The 16040-nt window shown below is 29.8% G+C and overlaps 1 protein-coding gene across 10 annotated transcripts in view; it reads left to right on the top strand.

Annotated features, from left to right (window-relative positions):
* Positions 1–16040, top strand: part of LOC142319015 (mitochondrial import inner membrane translocase subunit Tim10-like) — a 53515-nt gene that overhangs the window by 29904 nt on the left and 7571 nt on the right. For 4 of the 10 annotated variants that reach the window (XM_075355812.1, XM_075355809.1, XM_075355810.1 and 1 more), the window contains 2 exons: positions 9193–9684; positions 13989–14118. In XM_075355812.1, the coding sequence (XP_075211927.1) occupies positions 9305–9684; positions 13989–14118 (510 nt within the window). In that variant the 5' untranslated portion in view covers positions 9193–9304. Of the gene's footprint in view, positions 1–9192; positions 9685–13988; positions 14119–16040 lie in introns of those variants that run through there. The other 6 variants (XM_075355814.1, XM_075355811.1, XM_075355815.1 and 3 more) reach the window with 4 other exon arrangements.

Below are 16040 nucleotides of genomic sequence, written 5' to 3'. Positions count from 1 at the left end.
GTCAATAGGACATACTTTTTTTTATGTATGCTTCATGACAATAATAATTGAACAAAATATTTATTAGTAATGCATCAATTATTCCTCTCACTCATGTGCGCTTTATCCATATAAAATAACTCTTGGCTGCTTTTTACAACTGTGATTTATTTAAAATTTTTGAAAATTACTATTATTTCTTGCATTTATTTTTTTATAGGGGCTAGGTTTAGTATATTCCAATTTACTTCATCTGTCTCCTGCTATTCAAATTATATTTTCTAAAGACAATTTACTTGTACTTATTATTAGCTAGTGTTTTAAATGTGTTAGATGTAGTGTTAAATAAACTAGATATCATACTATAAATATAATTAGAATTTACTGACCTGAGCATGTATATTAAAAAGAAATTAATGGTATACATTTAAAATGCAAATGGTTTAAGCCATGTGAAGAAAGTGAACTATACCTCCTTACAATATAATGGTTCCATATTTGATATACTTCCTATCGTAAAGTCTGAAATTTCTCTGGGTGTATTGAGTAAACATTAGAAGAATTTAAAATAATTATAACATATATCTTAGCTGGTTAGCCAGCTACTTTTAACTTATCAGTTCTAATGTGTTGCTGAAATTGATCAGTGTTAGGCACTTCTTATTGTTAGTAACCGATGGTACTTCTAGCCGGGATGACTTTCCTAAGGCCAATTATCCCAAACAGAGATAGTTTCTCTATGGTCTGATTATTTCCCCTTTCTCTTTCTTACTCTTTATTCTTCTATGTATGTTGGGGTAATTGGGTTAGCTACCCTCCCTAGCTCCATCCATGGCATCATACTACAGCTTCTATAAGCTGACAGGAATGCCATTTCTTTATTGAAACTTAGTAGGGTGAGGCCTCCTCAAGTAGTTTCTTTTGAGGTGCAGCTCAAAAAACGAAACTAGCACATAATCTAATGTAATGACTTAAAAAAAATCCAGTGTATTTCAGGTTATTCTGTTATTATTTCAATTACTTACAAAATACTGAGGCCATGTCAAACTTATGTCCTTGCAGTTCATAATTGCTCTCCTTGGATCTTGATAAAATGTATTTTTCATGTTCCATTGATGAACAAGTGCGATTAAAAATAACGAGAATTTTAATTTTTTATCTACGAGTTAACTTATTCTTCTAGACTGATATTTTCCCCTTCAATGTAGTCCTCCAGAGATCCAACACACTTGCTAGTGTTTTCAAAATATTTCTGGAAGCATTTTTTGTTACAGCTTTAAGATCGCTTGGTGTTTTTTCTTTATTTCTTCTTATTATTGGAAATCATTTCCCTTTTAATGCTCTCTTAATCAGTGGTAACAAGAGAACATCATAGGATGACATGCATGGAAAATGTAGAAGCTACAGTGTCAATGTGGCTAAAAAATCATGAATTGATAGTTACGTGTGAGCTGAAGCATTAAGATGTTGGAAAACCCAAGAATTACACCCAAATTTGAGGTCATTTTCTTTGGATTTTGCCTCACAGAAACAGAATAAAACTGCTAAGCAATCCTGTTTGTAGACTGTGCCATCTTGTGGTAAAAATTTATAATGGATGAAGCTATTGTAATAAGAATAACAGTGAGGGAAACCTTAACATTTGATCAAACTTGGAATGTTTTTTTTTTTGTTTTAAAGAAGCTTCTATTGGATGAGTGGATTTTACTTTTATTATCATAATCAATTCACCCACGTTTCATCAGGTGTTATGACATTGTTTGCTTTTTTAAAAATTCAACAGTTTTGAAAAAATCTTGCTACAACTTATTTCATAACCAAATTGTCAGTTTTACACAAGCTATAAGAGATTCCATCTTAGCAATTTTTCTAATAGTGATTCAGTGATTATTGATCGCAATTCTTTTATTTTGTTGATACTTATATCAGTTGTAATGTGTAAGGATGTCTGACACTTTTGTTGTTTTCATAGCCTTCTTGAAACTATTTGTACCACTCATGAACCTTTGGTGTTGACATAGCAATTTGTCAAAAGACTTCTCTTAACATTTTTACCACTTCACTGTGTTTAATTTCATTTTAAATGTAAAATTTAATTTAAATCCTCCGTTCTGTCATTTTCAAACAAAATAAAATTGCCCACTCATAATAAAATACATCCTAATTACTTGACTTCCAAATTTTTTAATTATGTGCCTATATGTCTGAAACTATATACTTTACAACAGTGCTTCTATCCATCAGAAAAAGGATAGTGCACAGAATGAACAATTTTTCATTATCTTTTTTACGTTGTATGTTGATTAAAAGTTTCCTTTTACTGTTAGTGCCTGAGAAAGAAAAATTACTTAAGAAAATATTTTTAAGCCAGTTAATCATTAGTCATTACCTCTTTTATTACTTCTAACTGGAATCTATTTATGAGGATATTTTTTCTCAAATCAATAAAAAGTTTGATAAGAGATGAAATTTAATGATAAAATCTTTTAAAAAATGTGTAACAAACGTAATAAGCAAAATAATATAAACAATAATAAGAAATATGTAAATTTCTTAACATCAATTTCTTAATGCTTCTAAGTAAAGAAGATTATATATATCAAGAAAGAAAATACCAATCCTCCTTTACTTCTGAAGAACCTAGAGTCTATTCAGAGTATAAATCTCAGTCTTATAAATCTTTAATAAATTTTTTCTTCATAATTATACTTATTTGTTTTATTTTTACATATTATTACTTATATCACCAGACAAGAAGGTTGATAAAGAGTTGAGATAGTTACTACAAAGTGAAATCATACAAGAAAAGGTAAACTGTGAAAGAATTATTAAGATCGGTTCAGTAGTTACTAAGTATACTTCTGACAATCAAACATATTGTACAGTAATGCAAACTAGTTTCCTCAGCATTTCCAATGTAAAACTTAAAATTTATATGAAAATATGTATTAAATTGGGGGGGTGAGAGAAATGTTATCAGTAGAAAGTAGAACAGCTTGTAGTTTGTCACTTTGGAGTCTGACCACCTTATATTTGATAATTCAGTGTTTCTTGCACTGTATTATTCATTTTTTAAAGATAATATTTTCTAATTCATTGTTGTAACACAATAATGTGGAATGAGAAGATATTATTAATTCTCTTTTTTATAATTTTTTTTTCATAAGTATTAATCAGGAAATTCTAAATAAATTAAAAGATGATTTCACTAATAATTTCAAAAACCATTGTTTGGCTTTTCTAAATAGAATCAGTTGGAATCTAGCCTTCAATTAGCTCAGTGTAATTTAAAACTATGCATAAGTGTTACCTAGACAATTTATTAAAAGATATTGAACTACAAATATCAAAGTAAATCATTGTTTAGATTTCAAGTACAGTAGAATGTAGAGTGGCCTTATTTCAAACTTTAGAAAGGTAAATAATTCTATTGTAATCATATTTTTCAAAAAGTGCTACTTTCAGGGATAATTAAAAAAGATAGTGTTGTGAAGCTTTGGGTGCTCTAGCTCTCGCAGTTAAAAGAACTGAAATAATTGTGATATCAAATAGTTCTTTAAAAGAATGTGTTTGATTCCAGGGGTCCATATGAACCTCAATGTAATCATACAGTGTCAAGTCTTAATAAAAATAGAAGTATTGCAATATTTCAATTAAATTTGTTATTAGTAAAACATTTTTCCATCAAGTTTAAAATACAAATATAAGTATCATAGAGCTTGAGCTCTCTTCAATTAACAAAAATTAAATCAGTGTATTTTTTTTTTGCAAGAACTGGTTTACTTCTGAGTTCCAGTAAATTTTTAAACGGTTAAGATTATAAATAAAAAAAGACCTTTCCTGTATGCTAGTGGAATTAATTGGAAAGTAACTAGAAACCATTTACAAAAATATTTTGCATAAAATAAAAAACTAGATAGCTACTTCAATTGTTAAATAGTTATCCTCTGTAGGTACTGCAGAAGTAGTATATAAAAAAATTACATATACCAATAGAAATCTGTAGTATACGAGGCATATGCATAAAGTAAGGGCCGTTTGGTAATTAAAAAAAAATTAACACGTGATACAAGTTTTTTACTTACAGTTTTAGTTTATTACATACCTATTTCACTTTTCTACATATCGCCATTCATTTCCAAGCACTTTTCGTAACGCTGCACCAGTGTCTTCAACCCCTCTGTATAGACGTTTGCCGCCTCGCAATTGAACCAGTTGACACCGGCAATCTTGAGTTCCTCGTCATTTTCAGACCGTTGTTCACAAAGCCATTTTTTCAAATGCAAAATGAGGAAGTGTTGGCTAGGTGCAAGGTTGGGACTATATGGCTAGTGGTCAAAACGTTCCTAACGGAAATCTTGAATCTTCTTCTTGGTTTAGGCAGCGGTGTGAGGACGCGCGTTGTCGTGAAGGAGGATTACGACAGTTTCCCGCGTCATCGATTTTGGATCATGTCTCAGTTTGGTAAACATTTTTCAGTACACATCAGCTGTAATTGTTTATCCACGTTCCATGAAATCAACCAAAATTGACTATTGTTTCGATTGTGCGTTGGTGTAGGATATCCACGTGTCGTCGCCCGTAACAATGTGGGAAAACAAATCATCTCATTCTTGTCGATAGCGATCCAAAAACGATCGTCCACTGCACACATTCTTTGCTCTTTGTGTTGGTCGGTGAGCATTTTCGGTACCCACCTTGCACACAATTTGTGATATCCGAGCTTTTCTGTGACAATCGTGTAGTTAGAGGTGCATCCAACATGCGGAAATTCATCAGCCAGAGCACTAATCGTCAATCGCCGATTTTGGTTCACTTGTTCGATATCGTCGGTCTGAATACTGGGCCTGCCATCCCGCTCTTCGTCACGCACATTTGTGCGGCAATTTTTAAAGTCTCGACACCATTGTCTAACCTTTCCTTCACTCATTACCATAGGTCCATACACTAGGCACAACTTCCGATGAATTTAAGCAGCTTTGTACACAAAAATCGAATCACAACGCGCACTTTACAACTGGCGGGAGAAACGATTATCGCGATCTGCATTCACCAGCAGGGAAACTATTACTGTATCAAAACAACTGCAGCGGCTTCATAAATAGCCATAGATGGCCCTGCATGCATGAAACTTGAGTTCAGATCCGTTAATATTTAAATATAAGCTGACGGCTCTTACTTTACGAATATGCTTTGCATATTAATTGACAAATAAACAATTAATATGTATTATATTTTGTAATAAAAAATTTATGCATATACTCTGAAAACTGTGAGAAATTCGTTTTATAGGATTTCCTAAGTATTGTTTATTTGTCAGTTAATGTTTATTATTTCTTCACTTTTTGAATTAATATTTTTACGTACAGGTGACCCAAGAGGTGTTGGCCAAACTTAAGGAACCGATTCATGATATCAAAATAAACAAAAGAGTTTATGTGGACAAACATCCTATCTTGCTTCATTTTCCCCTTCTGTCCAGCATATTTTTTTCAATAATTCTGTCTTAAGAATGAATGAATGAATGGATGCAAGATATTTTAATTTTTTTTTTTTTTTTTTTTACATAACAGCTTCTATTAAATAAATACGTCTAAAAATTTTACTTTAAAAAAGAAATTTATCATTAGTAGTTTTTTAAATATAAGTTTTATTGACTATGTTTATTAGATAAAATTTTAAGCCTTTTATTCAGAAAATGACATCATTTATTCAAATTAGTTGAACAGTTGAGGTATGGCCGAAGTTTTTAAAAGCGGATTAAAAAAATTATGTAGTCTGATAATTTTGAACCTGTTTTCACCTTCTTTACTAATTGATTTAAAAATAATTTCTGTTTAATTAAAACAAGGACAAAATTGTAAGAATGCATAATTTTTATATTCCTCTAACGATTTCAGGCGTATCTTGTTTATTGATTTGAACAAATGAGGTATCATTTTCACAATAAAGATCTTAACATTTAATCTAATAAAACTAATATTTACAGAGCTATTAATGATTAAAAAATGTGCATTGTGAAATTTTCAAACTTACTTTGTAGATGTTGGGAATGTACACCAAATTTTATTAAAATATCTCACTTTTCTTATGATAGATTATTTTTGAAAAAAAAAACAAAATGGTGAACAGAGGAAAAATAAGTGAAAAATAAGGTCCAGATAAATCTTCTTATTTTATTAATGTTCTGAATTAGTCCCTTAAGTTTGGCCAGCACTTTCTGGGACAACCTATGAATTATTTTTGCAATATCTACTGATGATTGTTTAGTGATATAAATTGAATCTATTTTAGATTTTTAATTAAAATTTTTCATAAATGATTTTTGTTTTGTTAACCTGTTTTTAAATTAATGTTTACGTGTAACTTTTTTTTGTATCTTATTAAAAGAAAGAGCTAATCAGAATACAGAAAATCCTGAAAAAGAGTTCTAGAAACACTTTTTAAAATTTTTTACAGCTCTTCCATTTCAGTGAAACAGTTTTTTTCATGATCGGTTCAGGATTCATTTTACAAAAAATTTCAAATGAATATAAATTAAAGGACAGATTTTAGTAACATTAAAAAAAGAAAATGTTGACCAAGGGATATCTTCTTCCATGTTGTTTAAAATTATATTTATTTGGAATCAAATGTTAAGTAGGAATTAGAATTTAGTATTACAATGTATACTGTTTCACTGAGTAATTGTAGTAATACAGACCACAACATGGATGAAACTGGGTAATGCCTCAAAGAAATTTATGTAAATGATTTTATTCAGAGAAAAACATGATTTTTTTTTTTTTTTTAATTCTTATTTGGGAAAAAGGTATTCTCATAAAAGGCTGGTCATATGTTTTAGACCAATCCAAGTTAACGCTTGGGTGTATCTAAAACATATTTTATTTTATTTACCTGTCTCGGTACCATAGTTTTCCTTGATTTTTTTTCTTCTTTGTTATGGAACTGTTTACTGATAATTTTCTTAATACATAATTTTTGAACATTTACATATCAAACCACATTACCGTATCACCTTTATGTATAACAACATCCTGATCTCGTGAAGGGGTTTAACAGAGTATAAATACATGAATTAATTAAATAAAAATTTAAGATAAACATTAGTAAATTTAAAATAAGAAATAATACATATTCAGCATTCTAAGGGGTCTTATTCAGCTTGGTAGCAGCTTTGTTTTTTCTCTGGATTATTTTCTTAATTTTATAAAAGTGTAGTTTTTTTCACATACACAGGATTGCTTGTCAGCCTATATATATTTTTTCATAAAAAATAAAAGTTATTAAAATAACTGAAAAATTTAGTAAAACTGATGTAAAAAGGGACTTTTTTTGTAACTTGGTGTCAAATAAAGATTAATAGCTATTTTAATTTGGTGTCAATTTTTGAAAGTTTTAACTTTCAAACAGGCACCAAATTAAAAAAGATTAGTTAAAAAATTGTCATTAAATGTTACAGAAAGTATTCTCATTGTTTCATATCGTAACAGCATATTTTTGGTATGCTGTTATGATATGAAACAAACTTCAATTTATTGAAGGTAAATACTTAAGTTTGTGCACTTTCATAAGAATGCACTTTAAGTTTTCAGCACAAGGATACTGTGAGGAAACAGTCCATTATTAATTGGTTTGTAAGTTTCTAAACAGAAATTTGATAATATTTTAATGATTTAAAAAAATATATATCAATGTAGAGTTGGAGAAATATTTGGTTTGATGATGAATGCAAATGTAGTGAGGACTGGAAATATGGATAAAAGGTATTAACAATTAATAACAATAATGGGAGAAGATAAGGATAAAGCGGGAGAGGATAATCACTTCTGTGAACAGCAATAACTGATTGGAGAACTGAAAAAGAGGTAGAAATGGACTTGGGTCGAAGAAAGAGACTTAGCAAAGTAGAGTTATTGTGTGTGATGAGAAATAATACTCTACAACAGAATGATTATAAAGTTTGCAGGATTTAATTTTGGGAAGAAGTTTAAGGTCAAGTATTAGATAAGATTTGAAAACTCTGCTGCAAAGAAAAAGAGGATATTGTTAATTAAAATAACATTAAGAAAAAAGAGTTTCCTAAAAGTTTTTGTGAACTGTGCTATAACATTTAAGAAAAGAGGAGGAAAAGAATTATGATAATTGATGTTTGTGAAATAAAGGATACAAAAAAGCATTTAGTGGAGGTGATGTCAACACCTTGAATTTGAAAGGTTTTTTAAGATATTGACGGGTGATATGTGTGTATTGTTAACTGAATCTTTCTTTTTCCTGTTTAGCCTCCGGTAACTACCGTTTAGATAATACTTCAGAGGATGATATGTATGAGTGTAAATGAAGTGTAGTCTTGTACATTCACAGTTCGACCATTCCTGAGATGTGTGGTTAATTGAAACCCAACCACCAAAGAACACCGGTATCCACGATCTAGCATTCAGATCCATGTAAAAATAACTGGCTTTACTAGGACTTGAACGCTGGAAATCTTGGCTTCCAAATCAGCTGATTTGGGAAGACGCGTTCACCACTAGACCAACCCGGTGGGTAGTGTTAACTGAATCTGTAAAAAATGGAAATAAATTTATTTATTTATATTACAAAGCATAATATGTTTATATGATGATGAGTGATTGAATATTTTTAAGTATTTGAATTTTATGAATTATTTGTTAAATAGATTGTCTTTTATCTAAGTTGATTGTTATGACATTTCTACTCTGTGAAAGACTCTGCCTTCAGTCAACAGTGTATTGAGAGGTAAACTCTTATGCTAATGGTACATTTTATGATTTTGCAGTCAAATGAAATGTTTATTTTATAATTTTTTGATCTATAAAAAAATGTTTTGATTTTTTGTTGTTTTCTCATTTTAAATTTCTTTTCATTTTTCCATTGTAATATGGAATAATTTGTAAAATATTTTAAGCCGAATCAGGCTCATCTGCCTTTCTGAAAAAAAGTTATAATTAAGTAAAATCTACAACCATTAACTTTAGAACAGATATTTATATGATCTGACTATTAACAGGGGCACTATAAGAACTTATAGAGCAACTGAGCCGTAATAAAGTTAAATTTTCCCATCTTTATACGGGATAAATTTTAATTTGTTGAAATAATAATATTGCTCTTAAATCTGTTGAATAAATTTAAATTTGTTGAAATTTTATTATGATTACAGACTTTTTTTAAAGTATGCTTTGTTTTCAGAAGAAATGAAAAAGTTATAAATTGGGCGGAAAAAATTCATTTAATTACCATAATTGATAGAGTGATTGAAAATAAAGAAAGCGTAGTAAACTTAAATAACTGTAATATTTCAATGTTGCCTGGAGAATTTTTTATGATTAATCAGCCGATGGAGATCAATCTGAGCCATAATCAAATAACTGACTTACCTCCAGAGTGGTCAACATTGCATATACGTTCTTTAGCATTAGATTATAATAAATTAACAACTATTCCTTCAGTATTAAAGAAGTGCAAATGTTTAACGTGGCTAAATTTAGGACATAATCCATTGAAATCAATATCCTCTGATATCGGTGATATTGATAATCTTGATACACTGTGGATCAACTGTACTGAAATTGATTATTTACCTAAAGAAATTGGAAAATTAACTTCTCTTGAAACATTTGGTGCAAGAAGAAATTATCTGAAGACATTTCCTTCTGAATTATGCTATTTAGAAAATTTAAGGTAAGAATATAGTCAAGTGTTAGTTAATCAACATAAACTTCTTAAATTTTAATGCTTAATTTGCTTGATGTAGATAAAAACTGGGTTAAAACTGTTTCTCTAAAGCAGCTTTTCTCAACCTGGGGGTCGCGAAATTAGCCTACATCTTTAAACGAAAACAATAATGAAATCATTCTACGAAAAAGAAAATAAATTAATGAGGAACGTGTGGAAAAACATTTTCACACGTTTGGCATATGACAAATCCAATCTTCTTACAATTCCAGCAACATTCTGGTCATCACTTGCCATAAGGGTTGGTCATATCAAAAATTGTTTCACACAAAATTTTTAGGTAATGTTTAGAGGATTAACAACCGCTTTAAACTATGCAATACTGTGCCTATTAAGGGAGGTATGATTTTTTTGTCTTCAAAATCCCATTTTTTCCACCTGCGTCAATAGTTGGTGATATCAAAAAACTTTACTTAGATAAGTTTTAGGCTGTTATCCAAAGAATAGGAGGAACTTTAAACGAATTTGATATTTTACTTAATAAGAAAGTTATAGCAATATTTTTTTTTTAACGCCCCCATGGTCCGATTTTGCGCATTAATGAACTAAACTGAGATTTTGGGTATCAATTTGAAAGTGATAGGCACAAAATTATGGCAGTTATCTGTCCACAAGAAAGTGAGTGAAATATATATAAACTTTTGAACTGACGATGGTTTTGGGGTCTGGAGGATGTGAAATGCAAAGATAGGTTGAAATTTTCTGGAATCTGAATCATGGTACCCATTAATAAGTAGCTTTCTTATGAAACCTACCTAAAATTGCAAAAATAACAATTTAGTAATTTGAGCTCTGATAGATCCATTTAAAACACGATAAAATAATCATTCATAATCATTTTAGTGATGGTGATAATAATTTTTTTTTCGCCCTCAAAAAATAAAACAGGAATGTTTTAAATCTTAAAACAATCTGGTATTAGATGTTAATGAGTTATAATCGGCCAAGTAATGCCTTCAGAATCGGAACTCTAAAAACAAGATTTTTTTCAACTAAAACTGCTCTAAAAGAGATCTAAGGCGTTCAATAAGTTTTTAAACTTAACAGATTGAATTTTCATGTACCGTGTGAGAATTCTGACTGTCCATTTGAGATATCTGCCCTCAAACCTGATATTAATATTTATCGCATAGTATGTACAAATACAAATAAGACTGGTTTATAGTATAAACTAATGTAGTTAAGTAAAAAAAAATTATCAAAATACTGAATATTCCACAGGAGTGGCATTGAAAGTATATTAATTTCACTGCTGTATTTAAAAAAGATATTAAAATTCTGTAAGATTGTAAAGCAAATGAAAAATCTAATAAATTTGCTGCTAAGCCAGGACTTCGTTGTACATCATGTGATAGAATTTGCTAGTTCTGTAGATTGATTACACAAAACCATTCATATACTATAACAGTATATTAAAGCACAATCCTCCGTATTTGTAATGTACTTGATAATTTAATCAGTCAACTTTATTTGTTGTGGGTCTTTTTTTAAAAATTACTTAGCTTATTAGAAAAAATATGTTACAGGACAATCTATAACATTAAAACATTTTACCTATCTGACAAATAGAAGTTACATAAAAACTTGTATGTTTATAAATATTACATCTTCAAAATAATTGTTAACTAATAATGAACAATTAAAATAATTATATAGCAATATAATCAAATCAACTAGTAAAGGGTATTAAACAGTTATTATAAATTAAATGAATTTAAAGGTGTTATAATGTTATGGTTTCCATCAGCAGTGTAATTTTTCTTGTGTAACGTGACAGAAAACAGGTTCTTTTCTAAAATGGAGAATTTAATGAAAGTATTGCAGATATAAATAAGAATAATTAGGAAAGTTAGAATGAAGTGGGGTTTCCTCTGATTTCTTCAGTCAAATACAGCATTGCTGTTGAATATCACCTACCAATATGCATGTTGCCAAACCTCTAATAAGATCCAAGTGGTCCTACAGTTAATACCTACACTTAGTTTACTCTTTAGTTAACATCATTACTTTCAAACAAAGTAACAGATTGTATTTCAGGCGTTTTAGAAATGTCAAATGTACATAAGACAAGACTGGAACAACTTGTGTAAAAAAAATAAATACATTCCTTTCTGTTGTAAAACAACTTATTGCTTTTTTATTATGTGAAAAATTTCACGTAATTATTGTAATAATAAATACAGGAAGCTTAAATGAAGCAATCTTCATAAAAAGTTTTTTGTGTGTGTGCAGAGAACATTCTTGTACATATCAATAGATTAGAGATCAATTTTCAGATGTGATGTAAAGAGGGAGCAAGTACATAATAAAAAACAAGGTGTGTAACAATTGACTGAAGCAAATAAACTTATTTACTCATTCAACAACAGGCTGATGTCTTCTAACAGCTGCCGCCAATAAATTATAATGAATTTTGTAATGTTTGAAAAAGTTATACCTGACTGGGAAATTCTGAACCTACAAATGAATGACAGAAAGCTACCATCTTTAATTGTTTTTCATATTAGCATCTTTTTTAAGCTATTGTGAATAAATTGAACAAATTTTGTCTTTAAATTAATCATAATTGAAGCTAAAAATGTGTGGATGACAAAATTAAGTTTAAGTTTTGAAATGATAAATAGTATGACAACTGATTTTTCAAAACATATGGGAATGTATCCAGACAATCTGTTATTAAGTAATATCAAAAAAATCATTTTGTATTCTTATGAAAAAAAATCGTTATTTATCAGTGTATAAATTACTAGTGACTAACAGATCTCATAAATAATACTATTAGCACATTAATTCATAAATTAATATACTATTTTCCCATCTTGCATTAAGTACTGCAATAAGAGAAACTTTCCCTTGCACATAGTGAATTTTCAGGAAATTTCTAATAAACACCAATACCACACAGTGAAATTTAACCCAACAGTTTTTAACTAAGGTGATCTGTGGGTAAATGTCTGACAAAGAAATTGCAGCAATGCTTGTCCGAAATTTAAAAATAAAAATGTGAACAGAAATTATTCATAAATATAAACCAGGTTAATATTTACAAATGAGTGTGCTGGTTCATCATTATCACTTATGGGTTCATATTGTGACAAAATATCAAGGGGTTGGGGCAATTTTCTGCATAATTCACATCTGTAACTGCTGAAAAATTTATGTAACTCAGAATCTGTGAAATGAATATTATTATGTTCTATGACAACGTACTAAAACAACTCGCGTACCTGAACACAAGTTAAAAAAATCTAAGTGGAGTAATTTCAGCATATTATTGACAGGAAATGGCACTGGCTGATGTAATTTTTAACGTATTTAAAGACATATTTAAAATAAAACCTGTAACAGACATTTTAAAGGAGGGTTAAAAAGATTATCACTCCTGCAATTGATTTTGATAACTGCTTAAATGATCTGTAACTGTGTAGCATACTGCCCTCACACTGTAAGTATGTTAATGATTTTTACATTTCTGATAAAAGAAATTAACTTACACAACCTTACTTATAAATGACATTGATATTAAGTATACATTCAGAAGTAAACTGCATGAATAATGAAGGCAAATGTATAAAAAACTCATTCATAACAAAAGATCATGTTTACTCAGAAAGAAGCTTTTTTTGTATCATAAATAATATATACTTTAATAAGTATATTTTCTTTCAACTCTATAATTTAATTAATGCTATTTTACAAGTAAGCTGCATTAAATGTGTATATTTACACTAATATATACAAGATTATTGTACTTATAGGTAAGATTTTCTGGTCATCACCCATCTTGATAAAATTACAATCACAAATATTATTAAAATTAAAAAAACATTCATTTCTCAATAAAATGTTTAAAACTTTATCCCTCACCAAAATCATCAGTTGTACAGAAAATTGATTATCTTAGCATGCTATCTATTTCAATTTCATTGATACCAATTTATTAAATTCATTCGATTCAAAATAATTTTGGTATTTTATTAATTAATATTTATAACTATTTGTAAAGTAGTATTTCTCTAGTTGTTCTAATTTTTTATGCTGCTGTGCTTTATTATTTTTTTAAATATTGGTTATACTATGTTTTTGAACTAGTCATTTTACGAATGACTGATGATAGACCATCAAAACAAAAAAAAAAAATTAAGTAGTGGGAAAATGCTTAAAAATTTATATACTTTTAAGCATCTGAATCTGTGAAAAAAGGCCTACACAAGTCTGTATGATAGAACCTTGTAACAATTATTTTACAGTTGGCTTACTTTGGCTAATAACAAGATTCAAGAACTACCTGAAGAATTTTATAACTTGAAGAACCTTGTTCATCTTAATCTTTCCCATAACTACTTGAAAGAAGTGCCTTTAGTATTAACTGAACTCCAGGTAAATAAATAATATTTTTAACATAAGGAATTTTAAAACTTAAATTAATAGTTTCATTGTTAATAAACATAGTTATTCATAGTAAATTCAGATCATGGATTCTAATAATCCACAATTTTTGTATTTACAGACCTTATTGCAATGGATTTCCTTTAAAGGCAGTTTCAATCATCAAATAACTGTCTCCTGGAAAATGTAGTAGTTATTAATTTTTTATAGGCATGAAGAATTAAAAGTCTGATGGATTATTCACAATTTTGAATTATATATGTTATTTCATCATGGGATAGCAGGTCTGATCTGGCTAACAAATGTTTCACCATAATATTGAAACTCAAAATACTGAATTCAAACAAATAGTTTTTTTGTTTTTTTATTGTTCCATAATATTTTTGATTAAAACAATTTTAAGTTTTAATATTTTAATTCTCACTTATGCATTAATGTTGTTACAGTATTTGTTTACATTTCTATGAAATTAATTTGTAAAAGTCAAAAAAGCCTGGCAAATCATAGTCATGGTATAAAAATATATGGAAATAGCCCACAAATTTTAAAAATGTTATATACATGTATAAGAATATAAACTTTTGTTTTGTGTATAACAAATGTATAATAATTATACCTCCTCTATGAATCATGAGACCTTGCCGTTGGTGAGGGGGCTTGAGTGCTCAGGGATACAGAGTAGCTGGACCGAAGGTGCAACCATATCGGAGAGGTATCTGTTGAGAGCCAGACTAAGGAATGATTCCTGAAAGAGGGCAGCAGCTCTTTCAGTATTGTTAGGGGCGTGAGTCAAAATGACTTAAACGGCCATATCAACATCACTCAGTCCTCTTCTGAGTACTGTGCAGCTGAAAGCAATGGAAAACTACAGCTGCCTTTTTTTCCAAGAAAATGTGGCTCTCTGCATTTTCATATAGCAATGATGGAGGCGCCTTCCTTGATAAAATATTCCGGAGGTAAACTAGTCCCCGTTCGGATCTCCGGTTGGGGACTACCGTCCCCAACGTAGAATGTTATTAAAAAATAACATTCTACAAGTCGGAGGAGCGTGGAATGTTAGAAGTTTAAAAAAGGTCAGTAGGCTAGAAAATTTAAAAAGGGAAATGGGTAGGACAAATGTGGATATAGTAGGAATTAGTGAGGTTCGGTGGGAAGAGGAAGGCGACTTTTGGTCAGGTGATTTTAGAATAATTAACTCAGCTTCAAATAATGGGCAGGCAGGAGTAGATTTCATAATGAACAAGAAGATAGGGAAAAGAGTAGAGTATTTCAAAACGCACAGCGATATAATCATTGTAATAAGGATAAAATCAAAACCTAAACCGACAACTGTTAAAGTCTATATGCCTACAAGCGCCCATGATGATGATGAGGTAGAGTGTTTATACGAAGAGATTGATGAAGCAATTAAACACGTAAAAGGAGATGAAAATTTAATAATAGTTGGAGATTGGAATGCAAGCATTGGAAAAGGCAAGGAAGGAAATATAGTGGGTGAATACAGGCTGGGCAAAAGGAATGAAAGAGGGGATCGACTTATAGAGTTTTGCACGAAGTATAATTTAGTAATTGCCAACACCCAATTTAAAAATCATAATAGAAGAATATACACTTGGGAAAAGCCAGGCGATACTGCAAGGTATCACATAGATTATATCATGGGCAAAGATTTAGAAATCAACTCGTTGACTGCAAAACTTACCCTGGAGCAGACATTTATAGCGACCATAATTTGGTGATAATGAAATGTAGATTGGGGTTTAAAAACCTGAAGAAAATGTGTCAGATGAATCGGTGGAATTTAGAGAAGCTTGAGGAAGAGGAGGTAAAGAAGATTTTTGAGGAGGACATCGCAAGAGGTCTGAGTAAAAAAGATAAGGTAGAAAAAGGAAATTCTTAAATCAGCAGAAGCA

This window comes from Lycorma delicatula, chromosome 2 (assembly GCF_047948215.1).
Source record: "Lycorma delicatula isolate Av1 chromosome 2, ASM4794821v1, whole genome shotgun sequence".
Taxonomy (NCBI): Eukaryota; Metazoa; Arthropoda; class Insecta; order Hemiptera; family Fulgoridae; genus Lycorma; species Lycorma delicatula.
The sequence above is the reverse complement of the archived record's forward strand: the minus strand, read 5'-3'. Positions and strand labels throughout refer to the sequence as shown.